Source organism: Castor canadensis, chromosome 4, assembly GCF_047511655.1.
Source record: "Castor canadensis chromosome 4, mCasCan1.hap1v2, whole genome shotgun sequence".
NCBI lineage: Eukaryota > Metazoa > Chordata > Mammalia > Rodentia > Castoridae > Castor > Castor canadensis.
Genome location: NC_133389.1, coordinates 38,192,832 through 38,215,593, shown reverse-complemented (window position 1 = coordinate 38,215,593; position 22,762 = coordinate 38,192,832). Strand labels below are relative to the sequence as shown.

Here is a 22,762-nt window from a genome sequence, read left to right as displayed (position 1 = left end):
GCCCCAAGGTTTTTTAGAAGGCAAAAAAAGACAACTGTCTGTAGGGACAGATTGATTTAACCCCCCTTCCCCATGTTGAGGAGGAGAACAGGAAGATGAGAGGGCCTATGGACTTGGCAAGAGGGTGTCCCTGGTTACCTTGTTCCAGGCTGGACAAGGAGTTCTTGGAGAGATTGAGCAAGCACCCTTGGCTTCAAGCTAACAAAGGGGGTCCCTGGGACCCAGAGGGAAAGAGTTCCTGAAAAGAGGTGTTGCTCTTGGGGCACCTCCAAGAGCAAAGGGAGATCCTTACCTTGTGTCTCCCATAATTAGTGGCTGATGTTGGGCACAGAGAAACAAATGGCAAAGGTCTCTGGCCTGGAGATCTCAGCTGTTCTGTTTGGGAGAGAGAGAGACAGACAATAGCAGTGGTTACTTGGTCAATCCAATATGGCCTCCATTGGGAGACCTTCCCTGCTCATGTGACAGTAAGGCAGTGGGAGATGTAAAACCTCCAGGTTGCTTACCAGCTGGCTACCATTCAGTCTTAGTGAGCTGGCATGGGGCGGGTGTGTGTGTGTGTGGGGGGGTGATCAAGATCCATCGCGTAGTATTAAAAGATAAGAGAACAAGAGAAGGGAAAGAAGATGAGCAAGAGAGAGCGATGGAGAGCACTGGAGGAGGGAGGGAAGTCCTGGCACCAAATGTTAGAAAAGAGGACACAGAGAAGAAAAAGAGACCTCTACAGACCAGACCACACTTTATTTCTCAGTGGCGAGGGGCGTCCTGCACTCTCAACAGGCTGAGATACAAGCCGCACCTGGGGGGGGGGGTTAGGGGTGAGGAGCTCTTATGGGGTAGGCAGCCAGGGAGCGATAAAGGGAAGTGTCCTTGTGATTTCAGACAGCTGCGCCTCGCAAGTAGTCAGGCAGCAATAAGGGGAAGTGTCCTGGGGGTCTCAGGCAGCTGTGCCTTTCGTTATGTCAGAGGTTAGTTAGGCAGCGTGAGGGTCTCTGCTTGGGACTTCAAGGACCCTGGAGAGTTAACCCTTTAGTATTATTTTTGTCCATTTTCCATTGGGTCTTAGTATTTTTCTTTTTGACTTACAGATTCTCTTATACTATGAAGAAAAGTAGCCTTTTTTTATAATATGTCACATGTCTTTTTCTCAGTTTTTCTGTCTTTTTATTTTGTTGTATGTCATTTTCTTCCATGCAGAAACTTCTCCCATACAAATAATTTTTTCAGTCTTCTAATTGGGTCAGCCTTTGATTTGTCTCTAGTCATTTCACTACACATTCATTCCTGGAAAAGTTTGTTACGATAGATTTAATATCACATTTATATGGTGTTTTATTCTGATCCTTCTAATATAATCTAATCTCCCTTTCTCTGATCATGTCTTTCTTCATAACAGTAATTTAAGTAATAATATAAGTAGCTTCTATTTGTTGAGCACTAATTAATTATATGCCAGGCAGTGTAAGCACTATGAATGTGTGTGCAGATATATACATATATATATATATCTATATATAGATATATATATACATATATATAATCATAAATCCTAAGAACGGTAGGAATTGTTGATTTTACCTCCATTCTGCTTAGAAAAAATAAGCAAATTGCCAAATCACTTACTTACAAATCAATAATGATACCAGTGTTGGGTGTCTGAGAGTTGGCAAAGAATGACAAGTTCAGACTCAGTGGGGAAAATGTAAAGCAGGAGAGTTTATTGAGTTAGAAAAGTTTAAAGTGATAAAGTAGAGCCCCCAGAGTTGCAAGGCGGGGTGGAGGGGTGGTCCCAAGAGAGGATGCGTGACTCCCTCTTTCCTTACTCTGACCTGTATCTGCTTCTTAAAGATGTGTGTGTGTTGCCATGCCTGCCCTCTATCTTCTGACTGGCCTTTGATCTATGCTATCACCACTTCTGGACCTAGCTGCCTATCTTCCAGGCTGAATCCTATCAATAGAGCCAGCATGCAATTCCAGCATCTGACTTTAGAGCTTGGTCTCTTCTCACTACCTTGAATGCAATGTTTTTATGAATGATATTAATGTAAAACTATTACCAGAATTACCATGGTCAAGTTATGATTAGCCCCACTTAGGATGACTGTGTATTATTATCCTTAAATGAGAGTCTTGGGTATGAAGATTTCCAAATTCTATCACAGTCAGTTTTACTACCTGTGTCTCACCAGTGTTGTGCCATTTAAATTAATTCTATTCATGTTACCATAAGGAAATACCTGAGACAGGCTAACTTTACAAAGGAAAAGAAAAACCATTTATTTAGTTCACAGCTTTGGATGCTGAATGTTGAAACAGAATGGTGCAGGCTTGGGGAAGCTCCTGCCCTGCCCTTTTGCTGTGTCTCTTCATGGCAGATGGAGGGGGTTGGAATCCATGTGAAAGGGAGAGATCACATTACCAAACAGGAAGCCAGAGAGAAAAACTGGGTGGAACCTGGTTCAAGCTTTTGAACCCTCTCAGGGGAACTAACCAGGGTCTCACCAGAAATGCCTGCATCTCTTCCAAGGGCATGCCCTCACTGACTCAAGGACTTCTCAACAGGCCCCACCTCTTAAAGGTGTACCACCTCCCACCACCACACTAAGGACCAAGCCCAACACATGAACCTTTGGAGGAATAAACAACATCCAAACCATAACACCATTAAAATCATCCATTAACAGTCTGTATACATGTGAATTGAACTCATTGATCTATTTTGCTGAAAATATCTAAACTACAGCTTTGTTTAGATGATAATGATTGTCAGAGAACAATTTTGCAAATTTCATCTACTTTTGAAAGTATAGATGATATTAACCTTATAGATCTGGATATTAGAACCAAAAATTGGCATAAAAATAAGAATTAAGCTTTTACCCAACAGGATTTCAGGTTAACTGGAGCTGAAGAATGAAATAGCATTACAGAATCAGAAGAGCACCTCTACAGACTCTAACCTCTGTCCCATAATGGTGCCTTGCTCATAGATTGAGGACTGGTTGGCATGAATATGAGAAAAAAACTGCCTACCAAATTCAGTATCTCAGAGAAGAATATACTAGATCTCTATGAACCTGCCTAGTTTTTTTCTTTTAGGTACCTGAGCAGGATACTAAATATAAAATTTATCTAGATTAAGGTAGTAGAAGCTATGAAGATTCTTTAAAATTAGGACAGTGGCATATTAAGGATACAATGACATTCTTAATTTCAACTGTTTTAGCTGAGAATTCTTGAACCCATTAGTCTTGTCATTTTATTTTTCCTGGTGTGTTGATATAAATTGCACCTATCTAGTAGAAAATAAGTTCAAGAAGAGCATATTTTAAAGGAAATATTTTCAAGCAAATTGCCTTTAAATCAACACTAATGGCCAAATACTGATTTTATTTTCCCCTTAGATACTAGAACAAGAATGCTAAATACAAAATTTAGCTATGTAAAGGTATGGGGAATCTTTAAAATTAGGGCATGGCACATCCATAAAATAAAACACTCTGCCCCAGTTTAAAAGAATTTTACAGCTCCATAACTGTTGAGGAATGCTCTCTAAACCATGCTGATAAGTGAAAATACAGATCAAAAATCCATTCATAAACATGGCCAAAATTAAGTTTGTAAACGTATGCATGTCTGTGTCTGTGTGTTTGCATATGCACCTGTGTGCACGTACCGTTTTGTTTTTGGTGGTACCGGGGTTTGAAGTCAGGACCTTGCACTTGCTAGGTACCCTACTCCAGATTCTTGTTTCCCTAGTTGTGTTGGTGTGCTTGTTTTAAATCAAGAATGGGTTTTCAATTTTGTCAAATTTTTTCTGTATCTTTTGAAATGAATGTATAGTTTTTCATTTAAAAAATAAATAAAGAAGCAGAAAGAGAAAGAAGGGGAGGAATAATATTCCTAACAGATGAAACAGCAAATATGAAGGTCTTAAAGCAGGAAATAAGTTTTCTAGTCCAGAAATAGAAAGAAGACCATTGAAACAGGTAAGTTCAGGACATCCAGGGTCTTGCCTTCTATATTAATTAAAGGAACACAGAACCAATCAAAGAGGTTTGTCTTTAGGGAATTGGCTCATGCAATTTGTGGGAGCTAGAAAGTCTGAAATCCATAGGGTAGGCTAGCAGGCTAGAAACTCAGGCAGAATTTCTATGTTGTAGTCTTGAGACAGATTTTCTTCTCCTTTAGCAAACTTCTTTCTTTACTCTTAAGTCCTTCAACTAATTGGATGAGACCTATTTACATTATGGAGGATAATCTATTTTACTTACAGTCAACTGATGGTAAATTTAATCACAACTTAACAATGCCTTTACAGTGACTTCTAGACTAGTATTTGATGAAACAATGGGCCCCATATCTCAGCCAAGTTGACACATAAAATTAACTATCACACAAAGGAATGTCATTGAATGAGATTGACAGGACCCTTTTTACATGTGCAAAGTTCACTCTGGCTGCTAGGCAGAAGGGAGCAGGAGGGAAAATGAGAAACTCTTGAGGCTATTGGCACGAGTATAGATGAGAGGTGATAGCAACTGGGACCCAAGGATTGAAATGGAATAGCAACAATCAATACCATAACGTGTTTAGATGTAGAGCCAACCAGACCATAAGGGAAGAGAACAATAAAGAGAAGGAAGGGAAGCATCAAGGATCATGCTTAGGTTTGTGACTTCTGTACAGAATGGATGAAAAAGCTTTTAAAAACAAATAACACAAGCTAAGAAAACTAGAGGAGGAAGAATCAGATTTAGCTATGAAGAAATGGGTTGGTATCAGGCAAAGGTGAAAATTTTGGTTTAGAGAAAGTTAAGTTTGAAATGCTTTTGAGACATCCAAGCAGAGAACTCAATTGATTGGATTTTGAAGCTGGGAGTAAAGATAAAAATGTAAGAACTGGCACAGAGATGTCATATAATACACCTTCCTCTAAAGGAAGAGAAGCAACCTCTGATCTAAGTACTTCAAAATGCTAAGATTTTGAAGTTAGCTAGAAGAGTGAGCAAAGGGAGTATTATTGAGGAGTATTATTGCCGAACAGCAAGAAGATATTTAGGAGATTGTAATGTCATGAAAACCAAGAACAGAGAAAGAGTCTTAAGGAAACAGATAAGGTCGGTTCTGTAGAATGAGTCTAAGAAGTCAAAATAATTGAAGTGTCCAATGGATTTGCCCCCATGGAAGTTCTTTGGTGATGCTAGGAAGAACAGTGTTAGGAAAGTGTTCTGGAAAAGCCAGGTTGGAGTGGTTGCAGACTGAGAGGTAAGGGAAGACAGTATGTGCTACTGCTTCAAAAAGCTTACTAATGTAGGTATGGTGGCTCACATCTGCACTCTCAGCTACTTGGAGGATGGAGATCAGGAGGATCATGGTTGGAGGCCAGCCCAGGAAAAAAGTTGGCAAAACCCAATCTCAACTAACAAACTGGGCATGATGGAACACACCTGTGATCCCAGCTACATGGGAGGCATAAGTAGGAGGATCACGTTCCCAGGCCATCCATGCCAAAATGCTAGACCCCATCCAAAATTTAAGTAAAGCAAAAAAGGGCCCAGAGTCATGGCTCAAGTAGTAGAGTGCCTGCCTAGCAAATGCAAGGCTCTGAGTTAAACCCTTGTACCACCAAAAAAAAAAAAAAGCTTTTCGTAAAGAGGAGCAAGTTAGGGTGGTGGCTGAAGGGGGTATGTCAGGAGAGAATTTTAAATCCCAGGCATCATGTCATTTTGCCAATAAATATTTCAGTATGTCTTTCTAAGAAACAAGATTTTAAAAATATAACTATAATACAGTTATCTCAACAAAACAGTAATAATTCCTTAATATTATCCAACAGTATATTCATGTTCAATTTTCCTGGTTTATTTCAACAGTGTATATTTGCCATTGATTTGTTTGAATCACTATTCAATTAAAGTCTACACTGTATGTGGTCGATAGATCCTTTAAATATCTTTTAATGTATTACAATCTTCCTTTTTTAATGTAATTTATTTGTCTAAATAACTGAGTCATTTGTCATAGAATTTCACACATTCTGGTTATTGGCTGATTACATCATTGAGATGTCATTTAGTCTATTCCTCTGTACTTTGTATTTCATGTAAATTGATGATTGGATCTAAAGACTTAATTAGGTTAAAGTTTTAATTGTTTTATGGCAATAATCTTTCATAGGTGATGTTGTGTACTTTCTATCATAGCATATCAGGAAGAAAATAATTGTTGGTTGTCCTACTTTTAGTGATTTTAAGATGAATCAGTGAGCTTATTATAAAACTCTTCATCAACTTTTCCCTTAATGGTATCAGCAGCCATTAGTGATTGTTGGGTAGACTAGGAGTTGCAAAATGATTACTTTTTCCTAATGTCATTCTTTCTGCATTTATTTATTAGCTGTGGTTTCTCTCTAAAGAAGAACTTTAAAGAAGTTTTGCATTTTTTTTTTAATATTGGAAGATATGAGTACATGTTTAAATCCTGATGGTAATGATTGTGTTGAAAAGGACAAAGGATTTGATAAAATGATATAGGCCATTAGGGTGTCAAGGGATAGGACTCAGGGAAGATAGCAAAGGATCAGCTTTGTTAAGAGATGATCCTCTCCTCCATTGTAACAGGAGAGAAGAAAGTAGACATGTACACATGCAGCAAAGTTGTAGATTTGGTGGTAGGAAGGCTAATATAGTTCCCTGTGGCTTATATTTTTTTCAGCAATCTATGCAGCAAGGTTACTGAGTAGGAGGTACGGAAATTAGGGGAAGAAATTAGGGAGCATATGTTTGAATACTGCTTTTATAGTTAATGAAAACTTTTAAAAATAACTGTAAGTTTCTGTAACCCCAGTGCCTTTGTTGGAGTCTCTAAAATTAAAATTCTTTTTTCTTAGAAATCTTATCTTTCAAAGGATTCCTAAAAACTGCCTAATCTTTTGGAGGAAAAAGTCAAGAATTTGTTCAACTTGATATTTTTGTTCATCCCTTACTGAGATCTAAATGTAATTCCTTAAAAAAGCATTTTCTTTCCACTTTGGCATTTGGGGCATCCATGCCCTTTTCTGCTTCTCTTACCTTTGATGTGAATGTCTGTTAGGGGGAACCTCTCTTCAGGAGGCGGTGTAGTTTAATATTTATGTCACAAGTAAAGATAAAATAGGATTGCTGCTATTTCATATCTGTCTAGTGTGTAATGTTCAACTGATACCTCTGTTATCCTTCTTATTAATACTTAATGTTAACGTGGATTACATTCATTCACATTTTTTAAACTTTATCACTGAGATATCTTTTTCTTTACCACTGAGATACCTTTCACTCCATAAATGTCTTATTTGTCTTTTTTATCCCTGAGTAACTAGAAGTATGGATACATGAATACAGTCATCTTTTTTCTTATAATGTTAATCTTGGTATTCTAGGAAATTTCTTAGGTTCTGGTACCTGTAGGATATGAATCCTCAAAATCTGTTTCTCAAAGTTTCCTTAACCCCTAAGCAAAATAAATAATATTTGCAGTCAAAGTTAAATATCTCCTATGGCAAAACCCCAAAACTAGAATTCCATAAGAAAACAAGATACCTCAAAACATGTTCTTGAAATTTAAATTAAGATCCTTATCAGGGTATTTCTTCTTCCAGTTAAGGTGGAGTAACAGTGGGATTGGATTTATCCTCCCACCTGAAGCAACTTAAAACACAAGCGATATGAAACAACTGCTTTCAAACATTGTATATCAAATGCACAAGACAGTTACCCCTGAAAGAGGAGGCACAAATGAGGTTAGCCCTAGTCTTACATTCCTGGGCCACAGCTCAGGAACCTTAGGGGATCTAAATAAATTCACTGACTTAAGGAGGCAGAGTTGGGAGTGTAAGGAAACCAACTAAGCTGGCTAATGTTTATTAGGCAGAGTACAAAATAGGAGAGAGCTACAAAGAGAGTAGCTTGATGTTAGTAGGGTATGTAAAGTTTTTCACAATGCTAACATTGAGAGGATCATCAAAAGTCAATATAAAACAAAGAAATTATTTAAGGGTGGTTTTTATTCACTCTTCCTTAGTTAATCAGTGTTAGAGACACTGTTAAATTGGAGTGCATTCTAAATCAGTGACAGTGACTGAAGAATTGTCCTCTATGAATAACTTATGTGGAACAACTACAAGCAAGAATTTTTTCAAAGAAATTGAGAAAACACTCATTCAGTGCAATCTGAAGTTAAATATTTTAAAATGAATTACAGCAGTAACATGATGCATAGAGAATTAAAAAGGCTTCCTTGAACTTAAAAGCTTATGAAAATTTAAGATATTTAAAGCTTCTAGCCAGGCATGGTGGTACATACCTGTAATCCCAGCATTCAGGAGGCTGAGGCAAAAGAATTGTGAGTTTGAGGACAGCCTTGGCTACATAGCAAGTTCTAAGACAGCCTGGGGAACACAGTGAGACCCTGTTTCAAGTGGGGAAAAATAAACTTCCATTTGTTCATTATGTTATTTATCAGCAGCTACTTTGAGGAAAACATTCGTATTTATCATGTTATTAAATCAGTAATGTTGATGGTGAAATTCATTTGTTTTCATGGACTTAACCACTGTTAGTTCCATGAATTTTTGTCAGAAATAAAGAATAAATATCCTTAGTAGTTCAGTGGCTTAGTAGTGATAAAGTTCTTTTTATTATTTTTTTAAGCTCAGGACTAATATTGAACTTTTTCTGAATGTAAAAAATTCCCTTTGACTACTGTAATCGTATAATAGCCTTTAAAATTGGGGTTTTGCTGCAGACCTGATAATGTTTCATAATGAATACAACCTAAAATCACAAGGCAAAAGAGTGTTTATGTATAAACTTGTAATGTGGTAGTCATTTTCAGTGACAACTAACCTTGTCTAAATAACAAGCAGTATCAAACCATTTTATACACTTCCCAAGCTCTCAAAAGTTTAAGCAAGACGCAAGGCCTCCATCCTCAACAAATTTGCCATAAATATATCGTCTGAGCTGAAACTATAGTTCCAGAAACATTTTTTCAGACCTGGATTCAAGTATAAAATTTCTCTATTGCAAACCCCATTTAACTGTGTAATTGAGAAACTTCTACCTAACTACCAGTTGGAATCAATTAATCTGCATTTGGGGGAATCATTTGCATTTGGAATTAACCTGCAATTGGAATCAATTAATCATGCCAAAAGGCAAATATCAAGAGAAGAATCAAGAATTCCACAAATGCCTAGGTAAAATTATATGCAATGATGTCATATTTGACAATACCTATCTAACATTTTCAAAGATGCATGATATAAACATCGCATTACAGTTCAACATAAACAGGTGAATATTCTCAATTTTGATGACAGGGAACATTGAACCCCAAATAAATGAAATACCCCCCAAAAAAAAAAGAACTCCAATCTTTTCATTAGTAGACCTGCATTTTTTAAAGTATACTCAATTATTTTTCTTTTTTAAGTTTTGTCAATAAAAATGTGGAATTCTTTTTCCCCTTATTGAATATTCCCTCATGGATTTTGCCTCTTGTCTGGCAAAGACTAAGATATTTACTATCTGGTTCTTTATAGAAAAAAAAATTCTGATTCCCATCCTTAGTTCAATACTGGCCACTGGCCAGGGCCCATACTACCGACTGCACAGGGCACCTGTGGGACTGATCCAAATAGCCCTGCAACCCTTTGAAAACTTAACTGATGTTATAACAACACCTTGCAGAAAATAGGCTGGACCTGTGTCCTGAACCTGCTACAACAAAACAAAACAAAATCAACATTCTTACAATTTAAACAAAGCCCAGAGTCTCATAACATAATATTACAAATACCCAGGACACAGTCCTGAGTTACTTAGCATATGTAGACCCTTGAGCATTTCAACTCACAAGAAAACACAACCAATAGATTCCAAACCAAAGATGAAAAGAATGTTGGAATTATCAGTCAACATTAAAGCAGCTGTTATGCCAGGCTTCAAGAAATAAGGGCAAATTCTTTTCAGACAGATACAAAGATACAGAATCTTAGCATAGAAATAAAAGATATAAAGAGGGACCAAATGTTTATTTTAGAACCAAAAAGTGAAAATAACACATAGAATAGGGATGAGAGGAATCAATGAGTTTGTAGATAAATAAGTAGAGATTATCTACTCTGCATAACAGAAAGGAAAAGAACTAGAAAAAAATTAAAATGAACAGAGACTCAAGAACCTATGAGAGAATATCAGAAAGAGGAAAGTTTTACATTAAGTAGAAAAAAATACTATGAAAAATTTCTTACATTTTGATGGAAGACACAAGAATATTCAAAATTCTCAAACCCCAAACAAAATAAACTCAAAGAAATCCTCTTCAAAATACATCATTAAACTTCTGAAAAACAGGAACTAGAAAAAAATACTGTGACCAGAGAAAATCAACATATATCACTTAGAAGAACAATGATTTAAATGGTTATTTCTCATCAGAAATCAAGGCACATAGGATGAAGTGAAACATTTTTAAAATGTCAAGACAGAAAAACCATCAATTTCTGTATCCAGTGAAAATCTCTTTGAAGAATAAAGGTGAATTAAGGATGTTCTCAAATGAAGGAAAACCAGGAGACTTCATCACCAGCTGCTCTAAAAGAAATGCTGAAAGAAGTACTTTAGATGAAGGATTGAAAAAGGATAAATAAAACTGTCCCTATTCACAGACTAAATGACTACCTACATAGAAAATCCATGGACTCTATACAAAACCTCCTAAAGTGAGTTTAGAAGGGGACATATTTTTAAAGATATTATTAAGAGAATGATTGGGTACTAGTTGATAAAATTAAGTTGGATAAGGAATGAAGAATTGAAAAGAAAATATGCCCCACAGGGCAGAAATTTTGATTATCTTCCTCACCACTACCACTTTATTCCCAGTTTTTAGAACAATAACTGCTTGAATTAAGAGTCTGGTGAGTTCAATGAGCAAAGTAGGAGTGATTGAAAACCTAAGCTTGAAGACTCCAGGAAATAGTGAGATGTTCGAAGTACTGAATTCAGAAGACACATAGTTTTAATTGATAACAAGTTCTAGAATATGACTATGGGAAAGACTTGCTGAGAAAAATCTTTGGAGTTGAGAAAGTCATAGAACTAAGAAGTCAGAGTGTTGGTTGAATATACAATGTTGATAATAGCAGGGATGGTGGTAAGAGTTAAATTGGAAGGGACAACAATGAATCAGGTATTAATATCCTCAGTGATTGAGATCAAGTAGGCCAGTCCATAGATAATACAGAATAAGAGAAGTTGAGGGGAAAAAAAAGCAATAATGAATGCAATGATGGGTCCAATACTAAATCTTGGGCCTGAAATATATAGGTATGTTGAACATAAGCAATTTCCATTCAGAATGAAGGGGAACTACCAACTTCAGATAAGTCCAGTTTCATTTAAAACTAGGAGACAGAAGAAATGCTCAGAGAAGAGTATAAAATATAGCAAAATATATCATTGAAGCATTGGAGGTGAGGGGAAAGGGCTAAAAATATTAAAAGAGAAATTAGAGAATATAATGAGGATTAGCAGAACATTATAACTTATGATGGATTGGTGGGGGTGTACCTTTTGGACACTGGCTAAAGGAATAAGCGATATAGTTGATTTAGTCTTAAAAGACTTTAGGGGCAACTTAAAGTGCTCTTCAATAAGGGGAATGGTTAAATAAATTAAAGAGACTTTCCATCATTTAAACCACAAGAAGAGAGTGTTGGTAGATATGAAAGGAAGGAAACTACTGAAATCACAGAAGATCACAAAAAGGGAATGGAATAAGGATCTCTGGCACATGGTGAACTTTTCATCCAGTGCAGCCTCTGAAATGGACCACGAAATCAATTTATCTCCAGGGTATTCCTGTATACCATGTCAGACTGGCCCTTTCTTAAGTTGGTAGCATGGACCCAAGTCAAATCAGCAGAGGCTATATCCTCCCTTAGGTTTTGTCTCTGTATCTTAGAGATGAACAAAACTGGACAGAGAGCTCTAGAGGAATGAAATAATGTAACTACAGCCCATTTTAGCATGGGACTGGAAGAGTAGACCAAAAAAGCCTTTTGTTTATCACTTGGCCATAATGAAGTAATTAAAGTCAGCCTGTTCCTAGGAAATGTTTGAGTACTGGCTTTGTGAGGTATAGAGGCACATAATTAATGCCTGTGGCTAAAACATAGTCAAAATGTAGTATATATGAACAATGGAGTATTATTAAACCATAAAGAATGTCGCTTATAGAAAGATGGTTGGAACAGGAGATCATCATGCTAAGCAAAGTAAGCCAGACTCACAAAGACAAATATCACATTTTTCTCTACTATGCAGAATCTAGATCTTAAAAAAACAGCATAAATTTTAAAAAGAGAATCTTTGGTTGGGGGAACCAGTGAGAGAGCAAAAGGAGAGGATGTTAGCAGAGGAACACGACCAAAGTACATATATGCATTATGAAAATAGAATAATGAAAGTAATTAAAAATTGTAAAAAAAAATAAAAGGGGGAATAAAAAGACTAACCGGGGATGAATATAATTGAAGTACATTATTGCATATAGAGAAATACCACAGTGAAATCACTGTACAATTAATATATGCTAATTTAAAAAAATTTTAAAACATAGTCTGGATGTTTCAAAGGATGGTATTTTATGCATATGGATAAACAGTGTGATAGTGTGTCCCTTTAAATTATTAAAACAGCAAGTAGCCCTAGCAGGGTTAGACCACTTTTATAGCCTTATATCACATACTGCCTGATTGTGTCTGATCACAGAACACAATCTGATAATAAAAAAAAACACTACTCTTTCTTGATATTTATTAGCAAGTATCAGTCATCTTAGGAATTCATTTTTATTTTGCTTTATGGCATGTATACTTCTTTTGTTAAACTGAACAGTTAGGGCTGGTGGAGAGGCAAAACTGGTAGAACACCTGCCTAATAAGCATGAGACTCTGAGTTCAAACCCCAACTGCCAAAAAAACCCAAAACCCTGAATGATTGTCAAGCTTTTCTATGTAAAATAATCTTTGCTATTTTTTGCATTTTAGTCTGCCAAATTACACCTTTTCTGATAGCAAAAGTTCTGGCAATACAGTTATTGAATAAGATCAGCTATGAGGTACAAGTGACATCTGAGACCTGCTTACCACAAACTTCCTGCTTTTTCTTCCACTGTGTAGTTCATGATTGAATATGGCTTCTAGAGAAACAGAATTTCTATGATAATAGTAGGACCATAAAGATAAGCATTTCTCCTTTAAGAAAGATTTATAATTTGTACAGATTAATTGGTTAGAAGAAAAAAATAGCCTGGTTACAACTAATCATACTGTACCTCTTAAATAAAATATAGTTGGAAACAGCAACCATTTCCTTCTTTGACAATTGCTTTCATTAGACTTTTTTGTCTTGATGGAAAGACTGAAGATACTCTCTTCTGGAATGTCAGAGGACCTTGGGTTAAAAATGACTTGGCTCTGCCACTACATGGTCCATGACTCCAGTTCAGTTATTCCCTTCTGGACCTCAGTTTCCTGATTTATAAAATAAGAAAATTATTCCAAATTATGTTGAAGACCTGGAGAGACATGACTGGTTTTGGCCAATCAGATATGAGAAGTATTGTGTCACATCCAGGCTATGAAAATCCTACATATAATTCTTTGGTCTCTCTGCCCAGCCAAGACAATAGAGAAGCCCACATGTTCCAGGTGAGGAAGCCACTGTCAGCCTGAACCTGCTTTGCAATACATGATATCGTTAATGTTATCATGATTACTCTTCCCACTCACAGTCTCTCCTCATAAGTTAGAAAGCACTGTTGGAGGTCAGCAGAAGAGAGATGTTACTGACAGGCAGCAGGGGCCTTGTTCTTGAAGCCCTTCAGGTGTTTTCCTTCCCTTTAAGTGCCCCCCTCTAAGGAGGCCTTTTGCACATGATGTGACCTGTGATCTGACTCTTGTTCTGAGTAGCCTACCTCTACTGGACTTCTTGGATTCAAATTTTCTAGTAGTCTGACCCTTTTCTGTCTGGGTTGTGTTTTATAGGTATGAGGCGTCTCTGTTGGATTTGGTCCAGTCTCTGAGCCCAAACTCTGCTCCCAAACCTCACCCCCATCCCTCTAGAGAAGTTGGTGCCTGGAACCGCAGTGCTTTCCGACACAGTCCTCAAAAATCAACCTGGAAGAAGATGGGGACTTGTACAACTCCTGAAGACTTGGAGGAGCATCAGATTCTGGAAGATATATTTTTCATTTAACTCTAAAACACATGCTAAAAAATTTTTCATGGGAAATTTATGGGTTTCTTCGCATACTGATATAGGGTGTTAAATTATTTGATTACAAAGTAATTGTGTCTCTCCTTTCACAAGGACCTACCTTACTGGTATCCTATTATGTATTTAATATAGAAATCTCTCTAACAGTCCTATCAATCCAGGGTGGTTTTGATCAGATCAATCAGTAGATAACACACTAAAGGGAGATGGACTGAGAGACAGTTATCTTTTCTATACTAAAGGTTAATAACCTAGGCTACATGCAGACACCATAGTATATTCAGTATCATTTCAAGAGTGTTTCCTTCTCAATATTCTGCTATAAAAGGTTGGCTCTCTTTCAAGGAAAACCTTTTCTATGAAAGATTTTTCAAATAGACTATTTGGGTATAAGCAATTTCAGAAAGACTTTTACCTTCTTCATCCTGTTCTCTTACCACTACCTTTAAGTATTGGTTGTTGGTGCTCCTCCTTTACCAGCAATACGGGGCACCATTTGTGAATCAGTTGTAGTAATTAACAGCCTGGTGGCTGCCCATGCCACAACCAAGATGCTTAATGGGCTAGAGGGAAGAATCCAACCCACCCTTGGAAATAAGCAACATTAAATCACATATGGGAATGATTGTCCTATCCCATATGGGAAAATCCAGTAGAAACACAATGTTTCTACTAGTTTTCCAGGATGAAGAAAAGTAAACTCTAGATATTTCTTTTTGACCCAAGTATCAGGTTGGTTCACCCTTCCAACACATGTGCTCTTAGGAATTTCCCATGGTTGTATTTTAGGAAGATGTCACTGAAGGGAGCATGGTACCCAGAAGCTGCAGGCTAATAGGCTTCTTTTGGCCCTCCTGCTCCCTCCATGAGGATGAAAGGTCCTGGGTTGCACAGACCCTGCATGGTCGCAGTCCAGGAAAGCCATGTTAAACAAAGCCTCCTTGTCTAAGACCCAAATGTCATTGTCTCTTCAGGCTGAGCCTAGTTCTGCTGCTTCTATCCAGTCTTCCTTCACTTTGGTCTTTTTCTTTAGAGGAGAAAGTTGACCCTGTGAGAATAGCTAAGTCAGTCTCACCCCATTTCAAAAAGCCTTTGGAATATGGAACTTTCTTTGGTGTGGCTGAAATAGTGGGTGGCAAACAGAGTCTTCAGCCATTTTCTCAGAGTTAGGTTTCTAGAACCATCTTTTCCCTACCCCATGTGTGACATTATCAGCTTAAATGTACCCAACTCCTTTAGATCAGCCATAATACAAGTCACCTGTTCTGGACACCAGTGTCATTACTGCCCTCTGGAGTGAGGATTTACAAGGATCAATAAGAATTATAGTTTCTTTAAGAAGCATCTTTGCTTTTAAAAGAATCATAATAAACACCTTAAAAATAAAAGATTTTTTAGGTCACATGCCAGTAAATGGAGTTTAATTGCTTCTTTCCCTCCCATATGGGCAGTTAAGGAGAAGAAAAAATGGATTTTTAGTAGAACATCAATCAACACAATTTTCATGTGCAGCACTTCCCCACCAGTTGCCTGTCTCTATACTGTAGACATTTTGTTGGTGTTGGAGTGAAAGCAGCAGGATGTGAATTTGTATATATTGTAGTGTCATTATTAATTGAATAATATATTAACATTTTAATCAGCATTAAAGTTACTTTGAGATATATGTGTTGTTATAGAGCCTCAAGGCTGTTGTAGAGCCTAGGGCTTAACCTAATTGCACACTATCCCGGTAAAAAAGGGATTCTGGCACAAAGGACTCTGCCCTTCCCCTATAATTATCCCAGCAGTGGCTGGTTGGGATTTTCTTGCCCAGCCTTTGGATGTTTCCCTGAAGCAAGACTGGACACACATTGAGGGTGCTGCAGGCAGTGCTGTAATATTACCTATCACCCTATGAGAGTAAAAAAATAATCAGTGTTTGTCAAATGGAAAAGGGATAGAGTATGTCCACTGAAACTCTCTGAGAAAAGCCCAAAGTGCTTGATTTAGAAAACCAAGGTTAATCAAGGGAAAGTTTTGGCTGATGTCACCCTTCCAGGAGGCACACTTATGTTGATCCCCATGGTGAGAACTTACCCAGAGGCACCCCAGATGTCATGAGGAGGGAGGAGCTCTCTTCACTTGGCCCTGCTTCTAATACCAGGTTCATCTTGGAGATTAGCTGACCAGAGACTGCGGATAGGGGCGAAGCCTAGAGGAACAGATCTGGGTATACTCTGCTAAGGGAGGCAGAGACTCTGGCAGATTCCTCCCAGTTCACATTTTATCCTCAGCTCACTGTGTGCTATTGTTTGATGTAAACAAATGCCTTGTTTTCATTTTATTTTGTTTTTGTGAGTAAAGCAGGAGAATTTATTGAGATAGAAATGTAGCAAAGAGTAGAGCTCCCAGAGCTGAAGTGGGGGGGCCCAAGAGAGGGTGCCAGAGAAGTGACAAGGTCTGAGGTTTTTATCCATTTTCTCCAGGGCATTGCTCAACCTCTATGCTAATTAGTTGTACAGAAAGCAACATTCTGGTTCATGTGTCTGCAGTGTTCTGATTGGTCATGTCCTAATCCTTACATTATCCTTACTCTGGCCCATCCTGCTTTTCCTTCTTTCTATCCTTTAAGATCACAGGGAGGTCATAATGGAGGTGTCCAGGCGCCCTTCTCTCTCATTTCCCCCTCTGAAGAAGTAATCCTAACTGCTGTTAGAGAAACTGCTCTTTGACTGATTAAAGCTAAAAAGGGGTGTTGATAGGGGACAGCAGTAAGGGCCTTTTTACAGAAGTCTATCTAAGGGACCCTAATATATGGAGGGCTTTATTTGAGGCTCCCATTTGTTTTTATCTTAAATTTAAGAGGTGACAAGAGAAATTTACTTGTCAGGAAATTTAATTGATGGGTAGCCAGGACCAGGACCAGGAGACATCCAGGTATTTTTTTCTAATAGAGAAATCAAGCAGAAATTAGTGAAAACCATCCTTTAAAGTAAATGGTTTATATATGTATATATGGGTACTCTCTTTGAGATGTTAGCAAGCTTCTAGGCTTCTTGAATGAGTGGAGAATAATCATATCTAACAAAGGGAAGTTCTAAAGCACACCTATTATTCATATAATTAGAGTGGGCCAAGATGACCCCTCCCTGCTTTAGCAGCCATTTTAGCCCCTCAGATCCATTATCTTTGACCGTATGTATTCCCCCAGCTCTGTAGTATAAGAATTGGAGCCACCATTCTGAATCCTATTCCCGTTTCCTGCATGGAGGTTAGGAAATAGCTCTTTTTTCCATCTTCCCCACTTTCATCCTCTTATACTACATTTCTTTCCTAATAAACTTTATTCTTCTCTTACTATATTTTTGCATCATGCTTGAATTCATCTGCAGGACACAAGAACTGAGGTATTTATCAGCACTATTTTTCCAGTAACATACTGGCACAGGTTAAGGTATTTAGCTGCTTGAATTTTAAAATGTCACACCCTTTTTTTTTTCCCTTTAGTCTATACCAAAGAGTCAATTCCTGAATGCCTGTGCTCAGGCAGGCATTTAAACCTGATTGAGATAAAATAACCAGTTTAAAGTGACAACGGTTTTTACATATTAGCCTTATAATAGTAATTTAAGAACCATTCTACAGATGTATGTATATATACACAGGCACACACACATAAAAATTTTCAGGCATGCCAAAACTGAAGCAACATAAAATGAAAAAAAAAAACAACAACAAAAAAAACCCACTGAAATTCAGCCATTGTAATTGGTCAGTTTTCTGGAATTCCAGAGGCAAAAGAAGCTTTTTGCCCAATGCTTGACAGACTGATGCCCACATTTACGTAATTATATTAATTTAGAGTACTCATAAGCAATTTAGCCATGAATTAGTTATAATCCTCCCTAGGGGTAACAAGATGGTGGAAGCCATGCATTTGCCATCCACCACTGAAGGAAACATGGTGGCCCCATCATAGGGATGAAATTTTCTGCAACCACATGTTTTTTTTTCAAAGGGCATTTAGAACATAAAGCCATGGTATATACAACATAAACACACAAAACAAACATCAAACACAGAGCAAACAAGTAGGAAATTTTCTTTTTTCCTGTTGAGCCTCCAGAAGTCCTCAGAAGTTGAAAGTCCCTTCTATGTGCCTGTCTCCATAGCTGCTTAATAAGAAAGAAATGTCATACCACTTAAGGACAGGAGACATGGCCCTGCCTGGTTGGCCGTAAGTGCTGGAATATGCAGGTGAGAGCATGAGTGTCTGAAACACCTGGTTCTGAGATCATACTCATGGATTCAATTAAAACAGCCAAAGAACCTGTCTTGCCTCCTTGCCCCAAGCTAGCCTGGCTCCTCCATTGGATCAAAGAGACTTTGTAGTTGCCCCTCAAAGGCAAAAGTGGAAAGAGCAGAAATATCATTAAACCTGCTCTCTAGCTGAAAATGAAATAAAATTTGCCTCAGTTGTCATAAGATTGCCCTTGAGTGTAGGAACAAACCTGGAGATGAATGGCATCCTCAGGATAAATGAGCTGGCAGTTACAGAACCAGTTGCATAGATTAGTAACCAGTTTTATTTGTTTGTTTTTTGGTGGTACTAGGGTTTGAACTCAGGGCCTTGCACTTGCCAGGCAGATACTCTACCACTTGAGCCATACTCCCAGCCCTAGTTCCATGTTTGTTTGTTTTTGAAGTTGCTATTTAAGCAACAGTAACTCAGCCCTTTGTTTTCCACTGCTCCATTCAAAATGGGGCCTTCTACCCTCTCAGGCTTCAGCTTCATAGCTTCATCCCTGTCATCTGTACCACATATACTCAGAACTGTGTAAGCACTTTGCCTTCATCCATTTGTGCTGCTACAACAAAACCTGAAGCTGTATCATTTATAAAGAACAAATATCTGTTTCTCATAGCTCTCTAGGCTGCGAGATCTAGAATCAAGTTACTAGCAAGTTTGGTTGCCTGTGTGGACTGTGTCCTCCAGAGGTGCAAAAGGCTGAATCCTCACATGACTGAAGAGCAAGTTACCTGACCAAATGTTTTGTGAAGCCTTCTTAATCCCACCAAGGAAAGAACTCTCATTGCCTAATTATCTCTCAAAGCCCTGCCTTTTAATCCCATCACATTAGCAACACCTGAATGTTGGAGGGAATACATGCAAACCATGTATTCTCTCCATGCCACATTCCAGAGTCACAGAAACTCTGTGGCTGGATTGGATTTTAGAGCCCATGTAATCTATCACTTTCATAGATGAAGGAAGTTCAGCCTGGCTACAGGCTGGTGTCCTCACTACAGCACATTACCTGCCTTGATTTGGTGTTCCAAGATAAGCTTTATAAAATATCTCACCTAAGACTGAGGATTCCCCCATCATCTCTCAAGAGTAAGCCGTCACAGACCACTTGGATTAGGTGAGCCAAAATGCCGTATGTTTGTTCCTCAGGGCTTTGTAGGTTGGTAACTCTCAAGAATTGAATGCCACTGTCTCAACTTTCTTTCGTCTGCAGAAGGGGAGGCCATGGGAAGGCTATTTAAAGTAATATCCTGAAGAACAAGAGGCATTCACATCTCCAGGTGTGGATGTATTCTCCAAATATAGAGGCTATTATAACCCTGTGAAGACCTCTTCTGAAAGACAATGGACAAAATGAAGGTGAGGCCTCCAACAGTTTGTTGGTACTTAGTAGGCATGATCTACAGCCAAGTTCCAAGACTGGTTGCAGGTTAAAAAGTCATTATCATTATCATTATTATTGAGTGAACTTAGAAATTGGTAGAAGACAAAACTTTTCAAACTTTGAAATTTTTAGTAACAATAAAACAAAAGCCATCAGTAAAATTTCCAAGGGCTGGTAGGAAGCTGTAAATGTTATAGCTAAAGGACAGCAGATTTCTGGGCTGAGTTTATGTCGTCTGTATGGAAGGAAGAGCAGGAGGAAGAGGCAGAATTTGACCTAAATTTTGGAATCTATAAGATGGATGGAGGTGAGAAGGGACTTGCAGATATGAATCACAGAAGTTCAATGTTCTTTGGCAAGACAACTCAAGATGCACTTTGAAAAAATGAAGAGGAGGTCCCAACTAACAGGTGAAGTACTAAAAGAGAAGATGTTGGGCCCAAACTGGAGAATGCTAAATGTCAGGCAATGAAAATTTATCTTTTGTGTAATGAAAAATCATAAAAGATTTTGGAATAACTTTCTGAGAAACATCTATCTAGCAGTAGTCTCAGTCTCTATTAGAGGAGATGGAATAAGAAAAGACAAAGAAAATCTATTGAGTGCCTATTGAGTATCAGGTAAGCATTATTTCATTTAATCCACCCAACAACCCTAAAAAGTAGAGGGCATTATCCCATGTTATAAACATTTTATTTTGGACAGTACTGGGGTTTGAATTCAGGGCCTCATGCTTGCTAGGCAGATGCTCTACTACTTCAGCCACTCCAGCAGCCCCTTTTTTTAAAACTTTTTTCACTATCCCATATTATAGATGAGGAGACTGGTGTTGGAGAGGTTGGGTGTTGTGTTTTAGCCAATAGTATGCAGAGCTAGGATGTGGAATGGGAAAACATTCTACATGCATGCACTTGCCCATGTGCAAGTTTTTTCATGCCAGCCTAAGCAAGTAAAACTCTTAGGAAGCTATTGCCACAGGCCAGGTGAGAGGTTGCAAGTTTGTCACTCTTACCCTACCCACCAGTCACCTAGTTTTATGCTCTTACATCTGGATAGAAGGGTATATATTTGATTTGCTGTTACCATCAAGCTTTCTAATGTTTCCTCCCAAGTCTAGATCTTATAATAACACACCCAGAGGAGTTAGGGGATATAAACCTGATATACCTAGAATCTGGCTCACATGCTAGGAACTGAGTGGCAATGACAATAGTGAAGGAAAGGATTTTAGAGGCAAGGAAAAAGTGTTTGTTAGCCTTCATACACTGCTGATAAGAATGTAAATTAATGTGCATTCACTTTGAAAAAATAGTCTGGCAGTTCCTGAAAATGTTAAGCAGTTAAATTATGACCTATACCTAGATGTATAAAAGAAATGAGAAGATATGGAAAGAACCCAAATGATCATCAACCAATGAAAGGATAAACAAAAATGTAGAATATTCGCATAATAGAATATTATTTGGAATAAAAAGGAAGTACAATGGTACTACAGGAATGAACCTTGGAAACATTAAATGGAAGACTACATTGATTTCACTCATACGGCATGTCCAGATAGGCAAATCTATAGAGACAGTCAATTAATGGTCACCTAGGACTGGAGGAATAGAGGGTAGAATGGGTAACTGCTAAAGGCTATGGAGTTTCTCCGGAATGAGGAAAATGTTCTAAAATTACAATGTTACTTACACAACTCTGAGTATACTAAACATGACTGAACTGTACACTTTAAATTAATACACTGTAGAGTATCCATCAAACAGCTCATAAAATTTACCCAAAAAAAAAAGGAAGAGGAGGAAGAGCTGAAGAAGAAAAACAAAAGAAGCATCACTAGTCTTTGGTTGCTGATTATCCAGGAGTGTTGGAAAGTCAGGGGTAAACACTTGGTCAAGGTCTCTCTAAACTAGGTTTGGGGTGAAAGCCAATTTGTGAGGTCTTTAAGAGGGAATGAGTCTAAGACTTCTCACCTTCAAAATCTAGCTGTAAAAAGGAGAGACCAGAAAGCTAAATAGAAGGGATAAGAAAGTTAGGTGAAAATTTGGGCTATCTACAGGACATTTTTTCTAGTTGGGGGACAAGACTACACTTGATTGAAATCCTTTTATGGACTAAGTCTGGGTGCTCAGACCAAAAAAAAATTTCCGAGTGTCCATAAACAATTTCCATTATTTCAAACAGACTAAAGGTAAATCCTATATGTCATTAGATGTAGCTGCACAGGCTACCCATAACATCACTTCTTTACTTTGAACTGGAAATAACTATATCAAGTTGTAATAACCTGGGTTATTGTAGTAGGGGATCAGCTCTGGTTGACCTATCTGTATTCCCATCACACATAAATCTGTGCTTAATGAAAACAGGCAGGGAGTGGGGGGTTGAGTGGCTCAAGTGCCTGCCTAGCAAGCATGAGGCCCTAAGTTCACCCCTCCCCCCCAGTATCCAGTACCACAAAAGAAAGCATATAAATCTACACATGTACTTTCACAAGCAGACTATGAAAACCTAGACAATATGAGATGGAGAAGAATTCAAAGCCTTGGGCATGTGGGCTGGAGGCCAGTGGGTGCCAGGAAATCCTCAAAAACCAGTGAAACACTATGCACCAGACCATGGACTGAGCCCTGTCTTCTGTCTTACTTGATCCTTAGAATATGAAACTTCTTTTCATAGCTTTTAAAACTCTTTCATTGTATGGGTTTGTCTTGTAAGTCACCTCAAATCCTGTATGGAATAAAACTATGAAAACATCTA

At 37.9% G+C, this 22,762-nt stretch overlaps 1 protein-coding gene and 1 long non-coding RNA gene across 8 annotated transcripts in view; one reads left to right on the top strand and one right to left on the bottom strand.

Annotated features, from left to right (window-relative positions):
* Positions 1-16,546, bottom strand: part of LOC141422484 (uncharacterized) — a 23,576-nt gene extending 7,030 nt beyond the window's left edge. The window contains exons 1-2 of the long non-coding RNA XR_012447058.1: positions 16,407-16,546; positions 293-375 (exon numbers count right to left, since the gene is read on the bottom strand). This is a non-coding gene — a long non-coding RNA (uncharacterized lncRNA). The remainder of the gene's footprint in view (positions 1-292; positions 376-16,406) is intronic.
* Positions 1-22,762, top strand: part of Kiaa1328 (KIAA1328 ortholog) — a 291,633-nt gene extending 268,871 nt beyond the window's left edge. For 6 of the 7 annotated variants that reach the window (XM_074069919.1, XM_074069918.1, XM_074069920.1 and 3 more), the window contains one exon: positions 14,096-22,762. In XM_074069919.1, coding sequence (XP_073926020.1) covers positions 14,096-14,306 — 211 coding nt within the window. In that variant the 3' untranslated portion in view covers positions 14,307-22,762. The remainder of the gene's footprint in view (positions 1-14,095) is intronic. The other variant, XR_012447056.1, reaches the window with a different exon arrangement.